The 23,486-nt window shown below is 38.4% G+C and overlaps 1 protein-coding gene across 1 annotated transcript in view; it reads left to right on the plus strand.

The window, feature by feature from the left end:
- The window catches only part of PRIM2 (DNA primase subunit 2), a 291,718-nt gene that overhangs the window by 266,098 nt on the left and 2,134 nt on the right, over positions 1-23,486 (plus strand). The window contains exon 13 of the mRNA XM_008138463.3: positions 9,543-9,611. Within this exon, the coding sequence (XP_008136685.2) occupies positions 9,543-9,611 (69 nt within the window). The remainder of the gene's footprint in view (positions 1-9,542; positions 9,612-23,486) is intronic.

Raw genomic sequence — 23,486 nt, forward strand, 5'->3', positions numbered from 1 at the left:
TCTACTCTGTAACTGGTTGTCTTCGTCTCAGGGCACCACCCCCATTGGTAGGCCATAGGGCTCTGGGCCTGTGAGTTCCTGGTGCTGCTTTCCTGTAATCAGAGGCTGCCAGCTGTGCTGTACTCAGTATGGGAGGTGTCCCAGCTGCCTCCACTGGGTCTGCTGCAATGTGTGAGGGAGGATTGTGGGAGGTTGTACATCCGTGGTTTTTACTGCTGGGTTTAGCCACAGTGAGCACCAGCCACTCAGGTGGGAATGTTCCTTCAGCCCATTTGGTCCTCTTTGGCTGTCCGTGACGGCTGTCACCCCACACCTCCACTGCTATTGTGTCAGCTAGAGGCCAGCCCCTGACGGGAGAGGGGGGCAAGGGGTCTGCACTTTCGTGTCATCAAGCCCTTTTAAAACCTTGTGAAAGAGCTAAGTTTGTGATCTTTCCCCCCTGTGGTGCTACATCAAAAAAGAAAAAGAAATGAAAAGCAACTGTCTAATTGCAAAGTTTCTAATAAAAGTGTTCTAAGACTGATTGAAGCCGAAGCTGCTCTGGCGAGGAGAGACATTTACTTTATCACTCAGTAAACGTTTACCGAGCACTCAACATGTCACCGAGTTTTCCGTATGTTCACATCGGAAGTAAAAAGATGATTAAAACACTGTTTTAGAGCTTTTAGCCTAGTGGAGTAAAAAAGGCATAATTAACTATAGTTAGGTATGATAATTGCTTTAATAAAAATATATTCTAGGTGCTAGTTGTAGATTCAGAGGAGAAAGATTTGCTGGGGGCCGGGGTGTGACATCGGGGATGTTTCTTGTAAGAAGTGAACTTGGAATTGGGTTTGAAAGTTGAGTAGGGGTTTCCCCAATAGAGGGAAGTGAGGCTTATCACACAAAGGGAATAGCATTCACTCAGCATCAACAAATAACAATTGGATGATGACTGTACTGCAGTTACTGCTCCAGACACTGGGAGTGCTGTGATGAAGGAAACTTACAAGACCCCTCTTCATGGAGCTGACATTCCAGTGGGGGAGACAGACAAGTTAGTGTGGTGAGAGGAAACTAGACAAGATAAGGGAAAAGAGCGAGGAGGTGAGCCTGTTTAGGTGAGGTTGTCAGGGTGTGTCTTGAGGAACCCTAGTCCTGGGAGATGTATGAAAACAGGTTCTGGGGACAAATTAGTTGAGAAATCCCACCCCAGTTAAGTCTTGCCATAAAGAAATTGAGATAAATCTGGATTAAACCAAATCAAACAATGCATTAGACTAGAAAGCCCACTGGTTCATCACTGGGGTTTTGTGAGCTAAGGAGACTGTGGGAGAAGCTGGTCTAGCGTGCAGGGATCCTGTGGCCATATGAGGATGGCCGTTTGAAGAGTTGGTGCCCCACCCACTGCGGGGAGCCCCCTCCTCCAGGGGGAGCCAGCACTGCCAGGATTCGGTTTTGATTTTAGAAAAGTTACTATGGCAGCAGTTTGGAAGCTGTCTTGAGTAAGGAAAGACTAAATTGAGAATCTTTGTGATAAGAGAATGATGAGAGTCTGAACACTGGAGAGGAAAAGATAGGTTTTAAAGGGATTTGGAGGTAGAATCAATTCAGCCAGATAACTGTTTATAGACAATGAAGAATGTGTCAGAAAAGTTCTTGGCATGTAATGTTTGAGGCGAAGGAAAGTTTATCTTCAAGAGAAGGAAACTTGCCCCTGATCTGCCAACAAATGAAGGTCACAGCAAGGTCACAGCAGAGTTGTAAGGCAGCACTGGATAAACTATGCTGAGTGTGTGAGAAACAGAAGCAAAGTAATGTGTTTTCAAGTGTTCCAGACTCGGCATGTCTCTCACGTTTTCTCCCATCTTTGAAATAAGGAAGGTTAGAAATGAAGTGGGGGGGAAATCGACATGGTCTACATTTGAAAGGTTGTGCTTTTTAGGAAGAAACAAGCTTACAAGCCAGTCAGAGAAAGATAAATATCACATGATCTCACTCATTTATGGAATATAATGAACAACATACACTGATGAACAAAAACAGATCCAGAGACAGAGAAGCATCTATCAGACCATTAAACCTCAGAGGGAAGTAGGGGAGGGTGGGGGTAAGGGGGAGAGATCAACCAAAGGACTTGTATGCATGCATATAAGCCTAACCAATGGACACAGACAACAGGGGGGTGAGGGCATGAGTGGGGGGATGGGATATAAGGACACATATGTAATACCTTAATCAATAAAAAAATAGAAAAAAATTTTAAATACAAAAAATAAAGAAACAAGTTTATTATCACTTTTAAATAGGACAGAATATGACCTTGAATTAGAGACAGAGTAACTGCATGTCTGATTGGGAGCAGGGCACACCTAGCTGTACGGAACTCGACTCAGCGAAGCCAGGACTAGCAGGTGGCTGCATTCTACTGCCAGCTCCATGCAGCTGCCAGGGCATCACCCGGACCTCACTGGCAGGAGCTGAGACAGAGCGGAATTTGCAGATGGCAGGGAATATTAGAATAGGAAGAAAGAAGGAAGTGTGGCTCAAACTTATAAATGCAATCTATATTTCTATTTTATGTATGTGTGTGGGTAAATATAGCATCCCCACCAGTGTATTGTATCACATGTCCATCAGCTAGGTATGATCTATCACCAATCAAGTGAGGAAAATATCACCTTATTTGTTCTTTGTTCTTCCCCGGCAAAGAAATCTTGGTCAGTCACTTTATTAGAATTCAAACCAAACTGTACTTTGCCTTGAGGATGAAATAGTAGATGAGTGTAATTAATGCTTTAACCAAACTTATCAAATACAAATATGATGAATGTTTTCTTGTAAAAATGACAAACTAGTGTTTAAAAAAAAAACAGGTCTGCCACAGCCAGGTTTGCTCAGTGGTTAGAGTGTCAGCCCGCAGACTGAAGGCTCGTGGGTTTGATTCTGGTCTAGGGCACATACCTGGGTTGCAGGCTCAACCCCCGGTCCCTAGTCAGGGCCCAGTGGGAGGCAACCAATGGATGTGTCTCTCCCCCTCCATTCCACTCTCTAAAAATCAATGAAAAAAATATCCTCAGGTGAGGATTAACAACAATAACAAAACAGGTCTTATATTCCTCTTGGTGGACTTTAGTCAACTGATAAAAAGAATATTAAAAATACAGAGAGAAAAAGTCACTACACTTAATTTTTCTCATCCTTTTGATTACTGATGAACTAGATTACAATAAACGAGTTGTTATGCCTGACACTGTACTTTAGTCTGGAAATATTGGCATTGAAATCCAAAGGTCAAATTGCCATTTGATATCCTTAGATCTTCTTAGAAATATGTTCTTTAAATAATAATCTTGTGTTTCGAATACACCTTTATGTGGAATAATTGTTCAAATTGTTTGATTTTATATATATATATATATATATATATATATATATATATATATATATATATATATATATATATTAGAGGCCTGCTGCACGAAATTCATGCGGGGGCACGGGTGGTGGCGGTCCTTCAGCCCTGCTTGCGCCCTCTAACAATCCGGTACTGCTGGCTCCTAACCACTTGCCTGCTGGCCTGCTTGATTGCCCCTAACCACTCTGCTTGCCTGCCTGATCGCCCCTAACTGCCTCTGCCTGCCTCATTGCCCCTCATATTACACTTTTATTATTATAGATTTTTTTAGGCAGAATTAGGAAACTTCTAGCCTAGGCATCAGAATTGGCATTTGATTGGGTTTCCTCCTCAGAGAGCTGTTCATTTGGTATGAATGCCATATACAAGCAGAACTCGTGGTACGCTCTGGCTCTTCTAGATGGATATGAAAACTAGGGAGTCCATGCCATTGTGAGCTGGGGGTAACATTTTATGTTGGACAGGCCATGTAAATAGTAGGTTGTAGACTCTATTTTATTTACCTATTTTTCTAGCTTTGCACATTTTTCTTTCACCTGTTTTTTTCACCTTCCTGTTTGCTTCCTTTTGTCTCCTTGCATTTCTATCTATCAATGAGTTTCTCCCTTGGTGTGGTATGGGTTTCCCTCACCCATTTTGTTTCTGACCCTCACTCTGGACAGTCACTGCTGGCTGGAACCCTTTAAGAAGGGCAAAGGCAGTGTGTGAGGATGGAGGTCGCACCCTTCACAAGTTGGGTGGGCAAAACTAATACAATCAGAAAATACTGTCACCTGACTACATCTTCATTCTGGCTTCTCTACAGAATGTTTTTTTTTTTCTTTCTTAAAAAATGTTAATGTGATATTTAACACAAAATATATAAAAAAGTACAATATGAACTAACTCCTTCTTCCAACCCCTGTAAAGCATACTTTTGCATATCACATGATCTCACTCATTTGTGGAATATAATGAACAACATAAACAGATGAACAAAATAGAACCAGAGACATAGAAGCATCAAACAGATGGTACAACCTATGAGGGAAGATGGAGAGTGAGGGAGTAAGAGATCAACCAAAGGACTTGTATGCATGCATATGAGCAAAACCAATGGACACAGACACTAGCGGGGTGAGGGCTTGTGCTTGGGGGAGAGGTCAATGGTGGGGAAAAGGAGACTCATGTAATACTTTAAACAATAAGAAAAAGGTAGTTTGAAAAAATAAAGAGTTAGGTAAGTTCAAAATGAGCACATTGTAAAATATTACCACACCCAACATTTTCTTGAGAAAACATCAAAGAAACAACATTTCAGTTTCAAAGAAAAACATACCATTTTTGGTTAGATCCTCATCTATCTCAGGTACACAGTAGTATGGTTATAAGTCAATCCTATTTGTCCACAGCCCTGGGATGTGGACTTTTTTGTTAAAACTTAGCACTTTAGCCCTGGTCAGTGTGTTAGTGGTTAGAGCGTCAGCCTGAGCACCAAAGGGTTACGGGTTCGATTCCCAGTCAAGGGCATGTACCTGGGTTGCGAGTTCCCTCCCTGCCCCCAGTTGGGGCATGTGCAGGAGGCAACCAGTCAGTGTGTCTCTTCTCCCCCACCTCCCACTCTCTCTGCAAAGCAATGGGAAAATTATTCTCAGGTGAGGATTAAAAAAGGAACACAAAAACAAACAAAAAAACTTAGCAGTTTAAAAAACTTAGCAGTTTAAAAAAAGGTTATTTGAATTATGACTAAACAAAAAATTTAAATTCTAAATGAGACCAACTATCCCTAAGAGCCCGAATTTCAGGCAGTAGGGTAAGGATGGCTCAGCGATCCTAACCACCGTGCATTTCAGTCATCACTGCAGAACCAGGAAGGGTGAGTGAAACATGTAGTAGAGAATTTAGCTTTTGTCCCCAAATTCTTTTTCACAGATTCTCCCTCAGGCATCTGTCCTTCTTAGATTTTAGTGTTTCTTTGCCATGTTTCTGTGTTTGCACCTACTTCACCAACTGAATGTTAATACCTGGCTCACACCTCAATTCTCCTTTCCCATCCTTTGATTTTAGGTTGGCATTTCCTGCCTTGGAATCATCCAACCTGGCAGCAGACTGCACTAACACCATCCTCAAAATAGACATGACTGTAGAATACCTTAGTCTAGTGTTTGCCAGTGATGTTTGTATCAGAAAAAGCTAAGAAAATAAGGAGCAGAAAGAGCCTCGAGTTGTATTCCATGTATAAATGTGAAAATTCTGAAATCAGCAGAAGGGATGTGCATCTAAAATGCTGGTGACATAAGGGGTGTCATGCTCATATATAACTGCTTAAGAAGCATCTGTTAATCATATTGCTTAGTGACTAGTAAATGCTACTTTTGGTCTTTACATTTATTTTACACTAGAGGCCAGGGGCAACATTCGTGCACTGAGGGGGGGGGGGGGGGTTGGGTTGGGCCTAAACCAGCAGGCGGACATCCCCTGAGGGTTTCTTAGTGCTGCAGTGGAGGCGGGAGAGGCTCCCACCACCACTGCTGCGCTCGCCAGCCGTGAGCCCAGCTTTTGGCTGAGCGGCGCTCCCCCTGTGGGAGCACACTGACCACCAGGGGGCAGTTCCTGCATTGAGTGTCTGCCCCCCCCCCCCCCCCCCCTGGTGGTCAGTGAGCATCATAGCGACTGGTCGTTTCACCATTCAGTCGATTTGCATATTAGCCTTGTATTATATAGGATGACACATTGTTATTTTACTGAGTTTTAAAACTAGTTAGTTCTATTTAGGAAATCAGTCTGGAAGGGGAGGGATTAAATGACAGGTAATGCCTTATTCCAAAACATTGGGGATCAGGTACCTGTTGAGCATCTTCATGTAAAAAAGCTAGTTTCAAAAAACGGTTTATGGTCATTAAGTAGGAAATGCTTCCATCTCCAAATCCACTTCTCACCACCACAACTGTTACCATCCTGACCCCAGCCTCCATCATCTATTCCCTGGGTTTCTGTAATTAGCTTCCTTCACTCTTGTAGTCTGTGCTTAACACTGAAGGAAGCATATTCCTGTTAAAAATGGAAGTCAGTGAATGCCACTCCTGTGCTTAGAACACTGCATGCGGTAGCTCCCCATTTTACTCAGAGAGAAGCCAACCTTCATTCATTGGTCTACAAGACCCTTCTCTTTTCCTATATCTCTGTGATATCTATAATAATAAAAGCATAATATGCTAATTAGACCAGATAGCCAGACGACCTTCCGGATGACCTTACTATGACACCCACTGGTGCCAGGCCAGCCAAGGCGGGTGCAATGAGATTGGTTGGGAGCCCGGCCATCACCCCATTATTGCCCTGCAGAGGGAGGCCCAGGCCACCGACCAGCAGGCTGCAGCAGGTGGGCAGGGCCTCCCTCTGTGAGGGCGATCCATCACAGAGCCCCGGCTGGGTGGGCGGGGCCCACCTCTTTGGGGTGATCAATCACAGGGCTCCCGGACTGTGAGAGGGCATAGGCCGGGCTGAGAGACACCCTACCCCCCAGTGCATGAATTTCGTGCACCGGGCCTCTAGATTATAATGTGAAATCAAAGTATATATTTTTTATTAGTTGTTGGATTCTTTTGAGTAATGTTGCACATTTTCTACCTTAGTTTTAAAACATGTATTTTATGTTCTTCTTAAGGAAAACAGGATCATTAAGTTGCATATTATTATTTTTTTTTAATTTTCAGACAGGAAGGGAGAGGAGAAGAGAGAGAGAGAAAGAAACATCAATGAGAGAGAATCATTGACTGGCTGCCTCCTGCACACTCTGAGGCTGCAACCAGGCATGTGCCCTGACCGGGAATTAAACTGTGACCCACTAGTTCATAGGTCAGTGCTCAACCACTGAGCCACACTGGCCAGGCTGCATATGATTTTTTAATTTTTAATTCTTTAATAAGTGGCCCGCACTGGACAAACAGACACCCCTATTTTTAAGAGGATATATTTCTTCATCTCTAAAATGCAGATAATACCTACCAATAACACCTGGTCACCTCAGAGCAGTCCTTCTCTTGAATTTCTCCTATTAGCTCATTAATGTCTCCATATCTTCATTACTTAGTGTACCCTAGCTCCTCTCATTAGGCCTAAATGTATCTTTTCTTTGAAACCCTCTACTGTTTCATTTCCGCCCACTATACCTTTACATATGTACAGGAACTTTTATCCACTCAAATATGCTGTGACATGATCAGTAAAGTTGTCTAAAGATAGATTGTTAAATGACTTATTTGTGGATTTGCAAGAAAAATTCATCCTGGAAAGATCATCAAAAGAGGCAAAGTAAATGATGTATTTGTTAATGAAGAGCCTACTTGGAGTGGGGTGTGGTGGGAGGATTGTTATGTGATTAATCTAAATTTTTCTGATGGAACCTAAAATTTCAAGACACGTAAATCTGCTTTTCTCACATGTAATGGCTTATATGTCAGTTTTCCTTAATAACTTTTTTACATATTTGTATATTACCCAACTAATATTTTTATTGATGTTTCTTTTAATATTTATAGCATGCTTCCCAATGTATATTATATTGTATGTATATAAGTTACACATTTAACTTTCTAAGGAAGCTATTTAAATATATAATTTCTATCATATATCAAGAAATTATATATATATATATGAATGATGTTGGAGTCATTGTTTTGTTTTTATATAAAAGTAACATATACCACAGAGCTATTTGCTTATTTCTGTGAAGTCCTTTCCTTTTCAGGTAATTTGTGCCATCATTTCAACTTAACTTTATGCTGTGTCTTTGCTTCCCCAAAATTTTAATTCACAGAAATTCATATATATATTGGTATCATTGATGTTTACCAATAACCAATCACAAGTTCAATTTGAATTATCTATGTGTAAAAACATTGGCTAAGGTGAGCTCAGAATGTTAGAATTATTTGGAAAACTTTGTGACTTTTTTCACTTTTTAAAATCCATAGTCATTCATTTTGATTTATTTTTCATTTTGCTTTAATAATTCACAAAATGTGGGTAGGTCAGCTAGGCAGACATTCAGGATCCCGGGAGCTGTGATTGGTTGGCATTTCATATGGAATTTAATTACAAGATGACCTGAAATTCAGAAATGTAATCTATAAGACACTCAGAGAAAAACAATTTTTTAAGTACACTCTTGTCAGTGTTGTATGATGGCCACTCTGCAACTGTAATTTGTCAAAAGATGTAAGCTATATTCAATAATGATGACAGCAGGAATTTGAGACTTGATGTGCATTTCTTTTTGTCATAGGAAAGTCAGCCTTTTGAAAAGGGATAGAAATTCACATTTCTCCAGAATGTTATTTCCTTTCATTTGAAGCTGTCTCTTAATTCCAGTATTTCATGGTGTTTGATAAACTGGCCGAATATACATATTTTTTATTTGGCGGAGGAAGTGGTGAAACTTTACTAATTTCAACTGGCATTGCACTCTGCTGATAAGAATGGGAGTTTATACCATTCTGAGGAGATTACATGAAGTAGACTTGCAAAGCAAATTGTATTTACAAAAGATAGGATGATGTTCCTAATAGGTGTTCAGAATAGACCATTCACTCTCATATTCTGCTGAGTTTTACTAGAAATAACTTCATTTCAAAAAAAGGACAAATCTGATTGAAGGTAAAAGCATTCCCTCTCCACAGATACTCATCCAAAGGGTTTTCATGAAATTTTCCTGATGGGCACACAGCTGTATTTTATGCTGTATCTGTATAAACTGGTAATGTGGAAAATAAAAAGCTAAATACTATACTTGATTGCTTCATGCTGCAACCATTTAGATTACCATATTTTTATCTACAATTTTAGATGTTGCAATATGATGATCTGATAATAACTGTCAAAGTCATAATACTAGAATATTTTCATCTTGTTGTCAAGGTCAAGTTACTGAAATTCACAGTTAGTAGATCAGAAAGGTCACTTACTATCTCTTATCTGTGGTTTAATGCTGACCTAAACAGTACTGTGTAATGTCACAGTGTCTAGGCTGCAGAAGAAGTACAACATGTTGCATGATTTAATGTGTTTCCTGTCTGGAATGAAGATGGCCAACAACCATGAGCTACAGTGATTCAGAAGAAACTGAATTTCTAATTCTTTTTCCTCTCCTTCCCATTCATTTTAGATTTTGGATTTAGTGAAAGGGACACATTACCAGGTAGCCTGTCAGAAGTACTTTGAGATAACACATAATGTAAGTATATTTTTAAACTTTATAGCCTAATTCTTTGTCTTTTGTTACTCTTTGCTTCATTCAGGGGTTTTAGTTGCAGCAATAGAAACCACTCCAGCCATTTTTAGCAGAAAGGAATTTATTACACAGTACTGGGGGGCGGCTTATGAAATTTATAGAAGGGCCAGAGAGTTAAGCTTAGATGCTCCAGAACCAAGAATGTTGTTACTAGGAGGAGCTACATCATGAAAAAACCTTACTGTATTACAGCTGTCACCCACCACTCCACATCCAGAGATGAGACCAAGAGTTGGGAAACTTTTGTAAAGTGCCAGATTGTAAGAATTTTAGGCGTTACAGTCCATATGGTCTCTGTCCCAGCTCTGCTGTGTATATAGTACAGCCATAGACAGTATGTAAAGGAACAGGCATGGCTGTGTTCCAGTAGAACTTTCTTTACAAAAACAGCTGGCAAGATCTGACACACAGGCCTCAGCCAACCTCTGGAGTAGATCTAGAACTTTTGGCCACAGCTGTCCAGAGGAACGTAAGGCTTTGACAGTCTTCCCTGCAGAAAATGTGATCCTTTTACTTGCTGCCACCTCATGTTTATCTAAGCTACTACCCAAGTCTTATATTTATCTGCATGAAGAACCTAGGTTACATGGTAGACCCTTAACTTCAAGGGAGTCAGGGGAGTGTGTTTGGTTTTTCTCAATGCCAGCCTCTTTAGTATAAGAAAGTCCTGCTATAGTAGGTTCTGAAAGGTGTAAAACAAGGGTTGCAAACTCAGAGGTTAAAAAAAAAAAGTGAAGCTTCCTGAGATTAATACCAGAGAGGAACTATGGTATACTAAAGAATTCATACCCTTAGAGGCATTCACATTGACAGGTTTTAAGACCCTATGTAGGTCAATTGCACATCTGCAGGTCACATTCAGCCCACTGACACTCCATTTGCAAATACTGATCCTGGTCATGGCCTCCTAACCTAGCACAGACATCCAAGAATGGACTTGGAGATCAATGCACCTATAGAAACATTGCTTCTGTGAGTACATCGATCATTTTAGGATATAAAGGGATCCATAACCCTTTCCAAAGGTGTATTTATTGAATTCATCATTAGCTACCATGCTAAGTTTTACAATATTTTTTTAAATTTAGTTTTCATGAAAATTTTTCATTGTGTTTATATAACTGCAGAATTTTTTGATAAAATATTTCATAGGAAAATGTATCCTATAATATGATGATGGAAATAACAATAATAATGATATCAGCCAACATCTATAGAACCCTTAATGCATGCCAGGCCCAGCCCAGAGTACTTTGGACACATTAGCTATTTTGATCCACACTTAAGTACTATTTTATCTCCTTTTATGAATAGAGCTTAGAAAAACTAAACAACCTGTATACAATCATAGTGCTTATAGGGGATGGAACTTGGATTTGAAACAGGCTATTGAGTAACTCATCTAGAGCTTATGAGCCTAACCAGGACTGTGCTATTCTACAGTATCTGGTACTGTATTTGTAATAACTACTGTTGAAATCATTAGCATTTTCCTTTTTAGATTCATGAGCCAACCGTCATAGCTTACATTAAAGCAAAACTGAGACCTAGCAATTCTACATGACTTGCCCAGGGTACCAAATCTGGTTAATGGGAGATCAGGAGCTAGAACTCCGGTCTGTTGTGGGTCTAGCCCTCATTCTATTATACTTAAATGTTAAAAATATCATTATTATTTTAAAATAATAATAATTTAGAGGCTTTCAGACAAGGTAGTAGAGTAGGAAATGTTGTACTCATCTCCTTCCACAACCACAGCAGAATTAGAACTGAATTATAGACAACTATCATTGAGAACCTCCTAATGACTACCTGAACAGAAGTCCTAAAACTAAAGATATAAAGCAGCTGGTAGCAGGATGGAGATGTGGAATGGGCAGGTCCCACATATACAGTGTGGTGAGTAAGAATTGGTAGGGATATCTCAGTTATGGAGGTTCCCCCTGAGGAGCATGGGGTCCCACACTGGGCTCCCCAGCCTAGGGCTCTAGTATCGGGAAAATGAGTCCATACAATACCTGGCTGTGAAAACCAGTGGAGATTGCATCCTGGTGATATGGAGAGTTCCTGGAGTCTTAGGCAATGCAGGTCTTAAAGAGCCCATGCACAGACTTGCTCATAAACTCACTTGCTCTGGGCTCCAGCAAAGAGGCAGCAGCTCAAAAAGCACCAGGGAAATACATGGAAGAACTAACTGGAGGGCCAGGGCTCAAAACAACTCTCTCCAGGGACAGGAGTGCTGGTAGGCACCATTCTTCCTTTGTTGAACTGTCTCCGGAGATATCCTGAGACCCTGCCGCACTCAGCTAGTATGCCAGGCCTCCACCTCTTCCAGCGGCTCCTCCACACAAACATCCTGCCTTGGTTTGTGCTGTGGATATTCCTAAAAATATCTCAAAGGTCTACAAACTTCATTCAAGCAGCAGCTGGCCTCAGTGTGCCCTGTACCTCTTGCTAAGCTATGCCAAGTTCAGCACAAGTGGCAAATGGTCTCAGTAAATCCTGTCAGGTAGCCCCAAGCCTGGCATAAGAAGCGGCCAATCTTGCCTTGGAATGTAGCCTCAACTAAATGACCACTAACCAGGCACAAGTGGCCTCAACTGACATTGCGGTGCCCACCAAAGGGTCCCAAGCCTGACACTAGAGGCAGCCATCCTTGGTTCACAGAATAGCCTCTCCCAAGCACCTCCAAGCTCAGCTCAAGCATCAACCAACCACAGATCATTTTGTAAGTCCTACCAGATGGCCCCAAGCTGAGTCCCTCCCAAGAGGCTCCAGAACCAACATACCTGGTAGTTAGCTTCAGACCACACCAGGGCACTACCCAACCAACTCCACAAATGACACACTTGAAGGGCAGACTCAGCTGACATTAGAGTCCCAGTAAAGTGACTTGTTCCTTGGGGATCAGCCCCTGAACAACAGCTCATAGCCAGTCAGCCTGAGGGTGAAACCCACCCATTGACATGCCAACAGCAATCAAGGATCAACTAAAATAAAAAGTCACACACAACCCACACAAAGGTCACACCTGAAGCATTTGGCTCAAGTGACCACAAAGATTGTGCTACTGGGCCCTACAGGACACCTACTATATAAAGTCACTCAGCCAAGACCAGGAGAATTAGCAAATATACCTAATACATAGAAACAAACACAGGGAGTTAGTCAAAATTAGGAGACAAAGAAACATGTCCCGATGAAAGAAAAGACAAAACTCCAAAAGAGCTAAACAACGTGGAGACAAGCAATCTACCATATTCAGAGTTCAAAATACTGGTTATAAGGAAGCTTATTGTACTTAGGGGAAAAATAGATGAACTCAGTGAGAACTTCAACAAAGAGATAGTAAACAAAAATGGAGATAGAAGACATAAAAAGGAACCAATCAGAAATGAAGAATACAACAACTGATATGAAGAATACGTTAGATGAAATCAACAGCAGATTAGATGGAGCAGAAAATCAAATCAGTGATCTGGAAGACAAGATAGCAGAAAACACCTAATCAGAACAGTAAAAAATAAACTAAATGAGAACAGTTTAAGGTGTCTCTGGGATAATATTAAAACATATTAACATCCACATCAGAGGTATACCAGAAAAAGAGAGAACAAGGAATTGAAAACCTGTTTGAAGAAATAATGAGCAGAAACTTCCCTAACCTGGTAAAGGAAATAAACATACAAGTCCACAAAGCACAGAGTCCCAAACAAGACAAAACAAAAGAGGCCCACACCAAGACTCAGCATAATTAAAATGCCAAAGGTTAAAGACAGAATCATAAAATAGCAAGACAAAAGCATTTAGGTATGTACAAGGGTGCTTCCCATAATACTGTCAGCTGATTTCTCAGCAAAAACTTTGCAGGCTAGAGGAAATGGCATGAAATATTCAAAGTGATGAAAGTTAGAACTAGCACCAAGAATGTACTACCCAGCAAGGATGTCATTTAGAATTGAAGGAGAGATAAAGAGTTTTGCAGATAACAAAAAAGGTAAAGGATTGCATCAACACTAAGCCAGTGTTATAAATAACATTAAAAGGACTTCTTTAAAAAGAAAAGATAAAAAATATAAATAAGAAAAAATCCTCACTGAAAAGGCAAACAGTTAATAAAAGGCAAAGCAGTGTATAACTAACTCTAAAAGCTAGTACAAAGGTTAAAAGGCAAAAGTAGGAAGACTGTGTAATTACAACAGTAAATTAAGGGATACACACAGACACATACATAAATGTGGAGGGGCTGAATAAAAATTGTGATTTTAGAATGTGTTCATACTTAAGTGACCATCTACTTAAAATAGATTGCTATAAACATAGTTTGGTGTATATGAAGCACATGGTAACCACAAACCAAAAACCTATAAGAGATAAACAAGAAATAAAGAGAAAGGAATTCAAATATAACACTATAGAAAGTCATTGACCTACAAGAGAGTAACAGAATTAGAAATGAATTGAGAACTACAAAATAATGAGAAAGCAATTAATAAAATGGCAATAACTATATATCTGTCAATAATTACTTTAAATGTAAATGGACTAAATGCTCCAATCAAAAGACATAGTGGATAAAAAAAAACAAGAGCTGAACATATGCTGCTTACCGGAGACCCACTTCAAATCAAAAATCACATACAGACTTAAAGTAAAGGGATGGAAAAAGATATTTCATGCAAATGGAAATGAAAAAAAATCTGAGGTAGCTATATTTATATCAGACAAAATAGACTTTAAAACAAAGGCTGTAACAAGAGATTAAGAAGGTCATTTCGTAATGATAAAGATCAATCCAACAACAGGACATAACACTTGTAAATGTTTTAGCTCCCAAGGTAGGAGCCATAATATATAAAGCAAATATTGACGGACATAAACTGAGAGAATGGCAGTAATACAGTCAGGGTAGGGGAATTTAACACCCCATTGATATCAATGGATAGATCATCCAGACAGAAAATCAACAAGGAACCAGTGGCCTTAAGTAACACATTAGAGCAGATGGACTTAATTGATATTCCTACAACATTTCACCCAAAAGGCAGCAGTATATACATTTTTTTCAAGTGCACGGGGAACATTTTTCAGGATAGACCACATGTTAAGTCACAAGCAATTCTCAATAAATTTAAGAAGATTGAAACCATATCAAGCAGCTGCTCAATCCCAATGGTTTGAAACTAGAAATCAATATCAAGAAAACTGAAAAACACTTGGAGACTAAATAGCATGGCACTGTACTGGTTAATAAGATTAAGGAAGAAATTAAAAGTTACCTTGAGACGAATGAAAGTGAAGACACATTGACAGCCAAAGCAGTTCTCAGACGGAAATTTATAGCACTACAGGCTTGCCATCATGTAACAAGAAAAATCTCAATCTAACCTTATACCTAAATGAGCTAGAACAAGAACAAACATAGCCCAAAGTGAGGAGAAAATAATAAAGATCAGAATGAAATAGAGTCTTAAACAAAATAGAAAAGATCAATGAAACCAAGAGCTGGTTCTATGCAAAGATAAAACTGATAAATCTCTAGCAATATTCATTAAATAAAAAAGAGTGCACAAATAATAAAATCAGACAAACAGAAATGACAATACCAAAGGAATAAAAAAAATTATAAGAAAACTAGAGGCCCGGTGCACAAAATTCATGCACTTGGGGGGGCATTCCCCAGCCTGGCCTGTGCCTTCTCACAGTGCAGGAGCCCCATGATGGATCGCCCCAAAGAAGTAGGCCCCACCCACCCATCTGGGGCTCTTCTATGGGTTGCCCCAAAGAGGTAGGCCAGAGCCGGGGGTCCTACCTCTGTGCCACACAGAGCCATGGGACCCTTAGGCTTCACCATGCAGAACCATGGGCCGTGCTTCCATGCTGTGCACACAGCGTCAAGCCCCCGCCCACCCTCGTGTGCACACAGCCCCGTCCTCCCGTGCGCACCCTCTGTGCATGCAGCCTCCTGGTGATCACTGGTTGTGGCATGAGGGCGTCATGGCGTAGAGTGTGACGACCACATAGGATACTATGAAATATATGCCACCAAATTGGACAACCTGGAAGAAATGGATAAATTCCTAGAAACATATCTTCCAAGATCGAATCTGGAAGAAACAGAAAAATCCGAAAAGACTGATAACTACTAAGGAAATTTATCAGTAAATAACAACAATAAAAATCCCCAACAAACAAAAGTCCTGGACCTGATGGCTTCACAGGTGAACTTATCAAACATTCAAATTATTATTTTTTTAAATATATTTTATTGATTTTTTACAGAGAGGGATAGAGAGTTAGAAACATCGATGAGCTGCCTCCTGCACACTCCCTACTGGGTATGTGCCCTCAACCAAGGTACATGCCCTTGACCGGAATCGAACCTGGGACCCTTGAGTACGCAGGCTGACGCTCTATCCACTGAGCCAAACCAGTAAGGGCCCAAACATTCAAATTAAAATTAATACCTAAGTATTCAAAAATATTAAATAGGAAGGAAGGCTCCCAAACTGATTTTATGAGTTCAGCAGTACCATGATAACAAAACCAGAGAAAGACACTACCAAAAAAGTTATAGATCAATATCACTAAAGAACATAGATGTAAAAATTCTCAATAAAATATTAGCAAACCAAATTCAGCAATACATTAAAAAGATCATATACCATGATCAAGTGAGATTTATTCCTGGGATGGAAGGTTGGTTCAATATTCACAAATCAATTAATGTGGCACAACACATAAACAAAATAAACGATAAAAATCAAATATCAATAGATGCAGAAAAAGCATTTGACAAAATCCTCCACCTATTTGTGATAAAAACTCTCAACAAAGTATGTGTAGAAGGAACATATCTTAATATAATAAAGGCCATATATGACAAACCCACAGCTAACATCATAGCAGGGCAAAGCTGAACATCTTTTCTTTAAGATCAGGAATAACATGAGGATGTTCACTTTCATCACTTTTATTTTAGCATAGTATTGGAAATCCTGACCACAGCAATCAGATAAGAAGAAAAAATAAAAGGTATCCAAATTGGAAAGGAAGTAGTTATTATTTGCAGATGACATACTATACATAGAGAATCCTAAAGATTTCACAAATAAAACTATTAGAATAAATGAACCCAGTAAAGTAGAATACAAAATTAATATTCAGTTATTGGTTATATTTTAATATACCAATAATGAACTATCAGACATTAATAAAATTCCATTTACAGTTGTATCCAAAAGAATAAAATACCTAGGAATAAATTTAACCAAGGAGATGAAAGACCTGTACTCAGAAAAGTCTAAGACATTTAAGGAAGAAATTGAAGAAGATGCAAATAAATGGAAGAATATATTGTATTGATGAATATGAAGAATTAAGGTTATTGAAATGTCTATACTATGCAAAACAACCTATATATTCAATGCAATTCCTATCAAAATACCAATGGCATTTTCATAGAACTGGGACAAATAACTCTAAAGTTTATGTAGAAGCATAAAAGACCCTGAATAGCCACAACTATCTTGAGAAAGAACAACAAAGTTGGAGGTATCACGATACCTGATATCAAACTATAGTACAAAGCGATAGTAACCGAAATGGCATGGCACTGGCATAAAACAGACACGTAGATCAGTGGGACAGAATAGAGAGCCCAGAAATAAGTCCACACATATATGGTCAATTAATCTGTGACAAAGACAAGAATATACAATAGGGTAAAGACAGCCTCTTCAATAAATGGTGTTAGGAATACACATAATAAATTCAAAATGAAATAAAGACTTAAATGTAAGACCCGAAACCATAAAATTCCTAGAAGAAAACATGGGCAGTAAACATTTAAACATTTTTTTTTTTAGCGATTTTTTTTTATATGTCTCCTTGGGCAAGGGAAACAAAAGAAAGAATAAACAAATAGGACTACATCAAACTGAAAGTATTTTACACAGCAAAGGAAACAACCAATAAAACAAAAAGACAACCTACTGAATATGAGGAGATATTCGCCAATGATACATGTGGTAAGGGATTAATATACAAAAATATATAAGGAACTCATTCAACTAAGCACAAACAAACTAAAACCCACAAAACAATGGACAGAGGACCTGAATAGACATTTCCCCAAAGAGGACATACAGATGGCCAATAGACCTATGAAAAGATGCTCAATATCACTAATCATCAGGAAAATGCAAGTTAAAACCACAAGGAAATATCACCTTACACCTTACATACCAAAATGACTACCAGTAAAACTATAAAGAAGTGTTGGCCAGGATGTGGAGAAAAGGGAACCCTTATGCACTGTTGGTGGTACTGTAAATTGGAAATCAATATGGAAGATCCTCAAAAATTAAAAATAGAACTACCATATGACTCAACAGTTCTACTTCAGAGTATCTGAAAAAAACAAAACACCAGTTTGAAAAGATATCAGCATTATTTATAATATATGGAAGCAACTTGTGTTCATTGGTAGATGAATGGATAAAGAAGAGGTGATATATATCTACCATGGAATACTACTCAACCCAAAAAAGAGTATTGCCCTTTGCAACAACATGGATGGACCGAGCACGTATTATGCTAAGTGAAATAGGTCAGTGAAAGACAAATACCATATGATTTCATTTATATGTGGAATCTAAAAAACAAATTAACAAACAAAATAGGAACAAACTCAGATACAGAGAACAAATTGAAGATTACCAGATGGGAGGGGAGTTGAGAAGGTGAGTGAAAAAAGTGAAGGGATTAAGAAGTATAAATTGGGAGTTACAAAATAGCCACAGAATTTAAAATACAACAATAACTATGTACTGGAATTATCTGGGTGATCACTTCATAAGTTAAGTTAGTAATATTGAATGTCAACTGTAATTGAAAAATTATTAAAATAAATTTTTATAAAATTTAAAGGACTGAATATCAATAAAATGTAAACAACAGGATCTCATTGGTTTTATCAGAATAGAAATTTCACCAAACAAGCCACATATATATGTTTGATATTTTCAGCACCAGTGAAGACTGGATTCCTGAATTTGCTTGCTCAGATTGAGAATTTTAATTTTGTGTATGTTTTTAATTATTTGTGGACCCTTTTAATTAAGAAGCCTCAGAACCTTCACAAATTAAGTTCTATTATTCAACCTCTTTCCTCTTTAATAAGATACAAGTTAAATTTAAACATTGACTTTGTGACATTCACTAAATTTTTTTTTAGTTCTCAATTGCTTTTATAGTATCTCTCCTATTGATTATTCCTACAAGATTATTGCTATTGTCAATTTTTAAAACCTGCCTTAAATTAATAAAGACATTGAAAAGACATGTGTCTAAATCCTCCCACATATAGAAATAGTCTAACTTAAACCACATATAAATCAATGAAATAAAAAGGCTATTTGTGTTCACTGGATGTCTCAGTATAGATTTTTAGTTGTGAATATCTTCACTTACTGTTTTTTCTAATTCAATTTAAAAACAGAATTTTTATTGTTAGGTTTCTGCCATTCTGCCTGCCCCTTCCCCATCCTCCAAAAAACACACACACACAAAAAAACCCACACCCTCTGTTTATTTTCCTGAGGCTTCTATAATCAAACTCACTTTAATAAAAGTTCTGAAAATAAACCAGTTAATTGATACCATTTACAGCAGCACTGTGATCGTTCCATATGGCTTTTTTGGTAATACCAGCTGCCTCATTATAAGCTGTCAGTGCAAAACCTCTTGATTAAAACCCAAACATCCCATAGGTAAAACAATATTGCTTCCATGCCTTCAAAATCTACATTTTCAGTGGCAGAAATATAAGACTCTGTTTGTGTGAAGGTCACTGTGTGCAAAACATGTTGATTCCAAGCAAATGTTTGAGGGAGATTCACTTAGTAGATGTCAGTAGCTGGCCTGTTTGAGAACTGTTTTCCTCAGTGTTTTTAGGGAGCAGTGTTTTATACTGTAGTGCACTTTTTTTCCTTTCAACATACTCCATGTGTAATGACAACATTAAGCCTTGGGCAGATTAATCTGACTTTCAATAGAAAACAATGTCTTTAGAAATAGACCTCTTTAGGTGTGGGAGTTTTTTTGGGTACTTATTTTCCAAACAGCTAAGCATAATGTTTTTCCAACCATATAAATCTCTACAGATATCTTGTTAAAATCTATCACATATTTTCCTACCATTTCAAACAGGATATACCAAATACAATTAAGATTTTTAATAATAACTCAGGGTCATTGTTACGAATATCAATTAGAATCCTGTGCTAGAAGCCACCGTCATCTCTCACTTGGACCACTGCAGTAGCTTCCTAACTCATTTCCCAGCATCTAGCACACATACATCATTCCTGTTTTTTCTCCTCCACACAGCTGCTAGAGTGATCTTTACGTAGAGGAATCTGATCATTTCTGTACCCTGCTTTTTAAAAATCTTAAGAGGCTTCCTGCTGGCCTTTAAGATGAAATCCAAACTTTATAATGTAGCCTATAGCGTCCTCCACCCCACCCCCTTCTTCTAGACTTCAATTACACTGCTCTTGTTTCAGATCCTTTATAATTATTTGGAAATTCCAAGCTAATATTGCAGAATGAAAATGCAGTATAGAATTTCCTCTCTCAGTTACCTAAAAAATGCACAAAACATAATAAAAAATTATCAGCCACAAAGAAAAAAACATCACAGATAGCAGCCAAACAAGAAAAAAGGCAAGGAAAGACACACTAGGTTCACAGCAGGCAAAATTGCGAAAACTCTCACTATTTCCAAATCCAGAATGAAACAGAGTATTTTTGTTTTGTTTTCAATGAGGAGTAAAGGAAACATCTATTGACTCATAATAAGTGAAATTGTGGTAACTTCTTTTATGCTTTTTTCTAATGTGATTTAGATTAAAATCTGTTTTCATTCTGTTTGGTTTATGCTCCTCACCTTCCATCCCAAAAAGTCTGTTTATTTTCCTGAGCAAGATGAAAGGAAATTGAATGTCAACCATACATAATAGGTCCTCACGTAATGTTGTCAATAGGTTCTGTGACTTTAAGCAAAACACCCTATAAATTTAAGTGAAACCAATTTTACCACAGTCTACTTATAAACAACAGTTAGGTTCCTATGGATCTCATCAATGTTATAATGCAATGACTTGAGGACTGCTATACACTTCAGCCAAAAATAAAAGTCAAAGAAACACTCAAAAGACAAAAGAACCCATCCTAGACGAAAATACAATGCAGTAAACAGAAGGAAACGCTTCATAATTTTATTATGCTATCAAGCAACTTCAGTAAAATGAATTCATTAACAAAATGAGTTAAGAAAGGGCAATTGTAGACCTAAGAGAGAAAATGGAAAAACATAACATTACACAGAAACATGGTACAGGTCCTCATTTCAAGACCCTTGGCACTGTTTTAATTGGTTAATAAGGATATTAATGAAAATTGAGATTCAGAAAAAATAAGTGCATTCCTTAAACATCATATTTTAAAGTATTAAAATGTCATTTACTTGCTAATCTTTTGATGTAAGGTCAAGGCTTTTGTTGAGTATAGTTTTGGGATTAGAATTCAATTTCATTTTTTTTTCATAAATGATGCCCAAAATACATCTTCGCCAAGTTTTAGTTTGGGTTTCTTTAAAGCGGAAAAGGAAATTAAAGATACATGCAAAGCAACATAATGTTTTTCCCTAGCTTTTGGGAATTCAACTTTTTTTAGGTGGCTTGCCTTTCTTGAGTCTTTGTAAACATTTAAATTAGAATTCAGAATGAACAACACTTTATTTTTACATTCATTTTTCTTGGGTTCTCCTCATTGCAATTCTATGACATAGTCATTGTTATTATCTCCATTTCATTGATAAGGAAACAGGTTTATAAAGATTACCATTTTTTCTTTTTGCCCATACTGAAGTCTAATAATTCAGTTTAATCCAGAGAGTCTTCTTCTCTGGACAGGTATTGAAAATTTTAACAACTGAAGCAAAATGTATACTAAATCCCCAATATCTAATTACAGTACATAGTACTAGATTCTTTTTGCATGAAATAACACCATGTTTTTATCATCTTTATAGCCAAGTTTAGAAGTCATATTTATGATAAGATTGTACATTTATTTGACCTTGCATAAAACCTCTTAAAACAAATTTTAGAGCCACTAAGTGATGTAGTGAAAAAACCTGAATTCTAGCTCAGCCAGTGTGGTTCAGTGGTTGAGCATTGACCTATGAACCAGGAGGTCACAGTTTGATTCCCGGTCAGAGCATAGCAGGTTGTGGGCTCAATACCCATTAAGGGGCATGCCAGAGGCAGCCGATCAATATTCTCTCTCATCATTGATGTTTCTATCTCTCTCCTGAATTCTAATTCAGACAAAACCAATTACTAGTTCTGTGGTTTTGCATAAACCATGTAATCACTTTAGGCCTCAGATCCTAGTTTGTACCAGCATCTAGCACACATACATCATTCCTGTTCTTTCTCCTCCACACAGCTGCTAGAGTGATCTTTACGTAGAGGAGCTGCCCCCTGGTGGTCAGTGTGCTTCCATAGGGGGAGTGCTGTTCAGCCAGAAGCTGGGCTCACGGCTGGCGAGCGCAGCTGCGGTGGTGGGAGCCTCTCCTGCCTCCGCAGCAGAACTAAGGATGTCTGACTGTGAGAGGGCGCAGGCTGGGCTGAGGGACCACCCTGAGTGCACAAATCTTGTGCATCGGGCCTCTAGTGTAATCTATATAAAACATAAAACCTTCTGATTGAAATGTGCTAGGCAATAGACTTATAAAGTGAAATACTTTGTACAATGCAAACTTTTTATTCACAAATTACTTCATTGTTAATAAAAAACCATAGATGTATCTAAAACAATCAGGAAATATTTTGAAATTAAGCAGCAAAGTAGCAGATAAAAATTGTTCTTAGTGATCTGGGCAATAACTTTTAAGTTAGTCTATATCAATCTGTTAACTATCAATCTGTTCTACACAAAAGTTAACAATAAAATTATTGGCCCAACATGTATAACAATTGACTAAAGAGAATCCTGGGGTACTGAAGTATTACAAGACCTTGTTTCTACTTATTGACCCACCTGTTAAGAGGGTTCATTCTGGATTGTGACAGCAAGTCCTTTAACCCCCCGCTAACCCATTTTAATCTACCATAAGATTACACATAGCTCTAATCACATCATGTCCCTTTTTAAGGATTTTAAATGACTCCCTGTTGCCTACAGAATTAGGTCTGGACTACTTAGCCTGGTTTTCGAGGCTCTCCAAGGTCTGGCCCCAGCCTGTCTTTCCAGCCTCATTTGCCATTACTCCCTTTTATATGCCTTTCACACCAGGCCACCTGAACTACTTCCTTTCCTGGGATGTCGCCTCTTTACCTTGCTCATGTGGTCCTGCTGCTTGTATTGCCCTTGACTTCATTTCAGCTTTTTACTTTCTCCATCTTTCCAGACTCAACTCATACACCACTTCCTTTCCAAAGCCTTCCTTGATCTCCCCAGCCAGAATTTCTCTCTCATGTGGAGTATAATAGGCCTTCATCTGTGACCCTATAACTTCATTCTTGGCAGAGGTTTTCAAGTATATGACTTACTAGGCTGGAAATTTCTTTAGAGTTAGTCTTAGTCAAATACATTTCTTTCTTTTTTTCCCGAGATACATTCTTATATGCTGAAAACTACTCCTAGCTCATAACATGCCCTTATACATATTAAGTCTTCAATCAATATGTCAAATGCATGACTGGCATACACTGGTTAGTTCTGGGCCCGACATACTAAATATTTATT

The sequence above is a fragment of the Eptesicus fuscus genome, chromosome 10, assembly GCF_027574615.1.
Source record: "Eptesicus fuscus isolate TK198812 chromosome 10, DD_ASM_mEF_20220401, whole genome shotgun sequence".
Taxonomy (NCBI): Eukaryota; Metazoa; Chordata; class Mammalia; order Chiroptera; family Vespertilionidae; genus Eptesicus; species Eptesicus fuscus.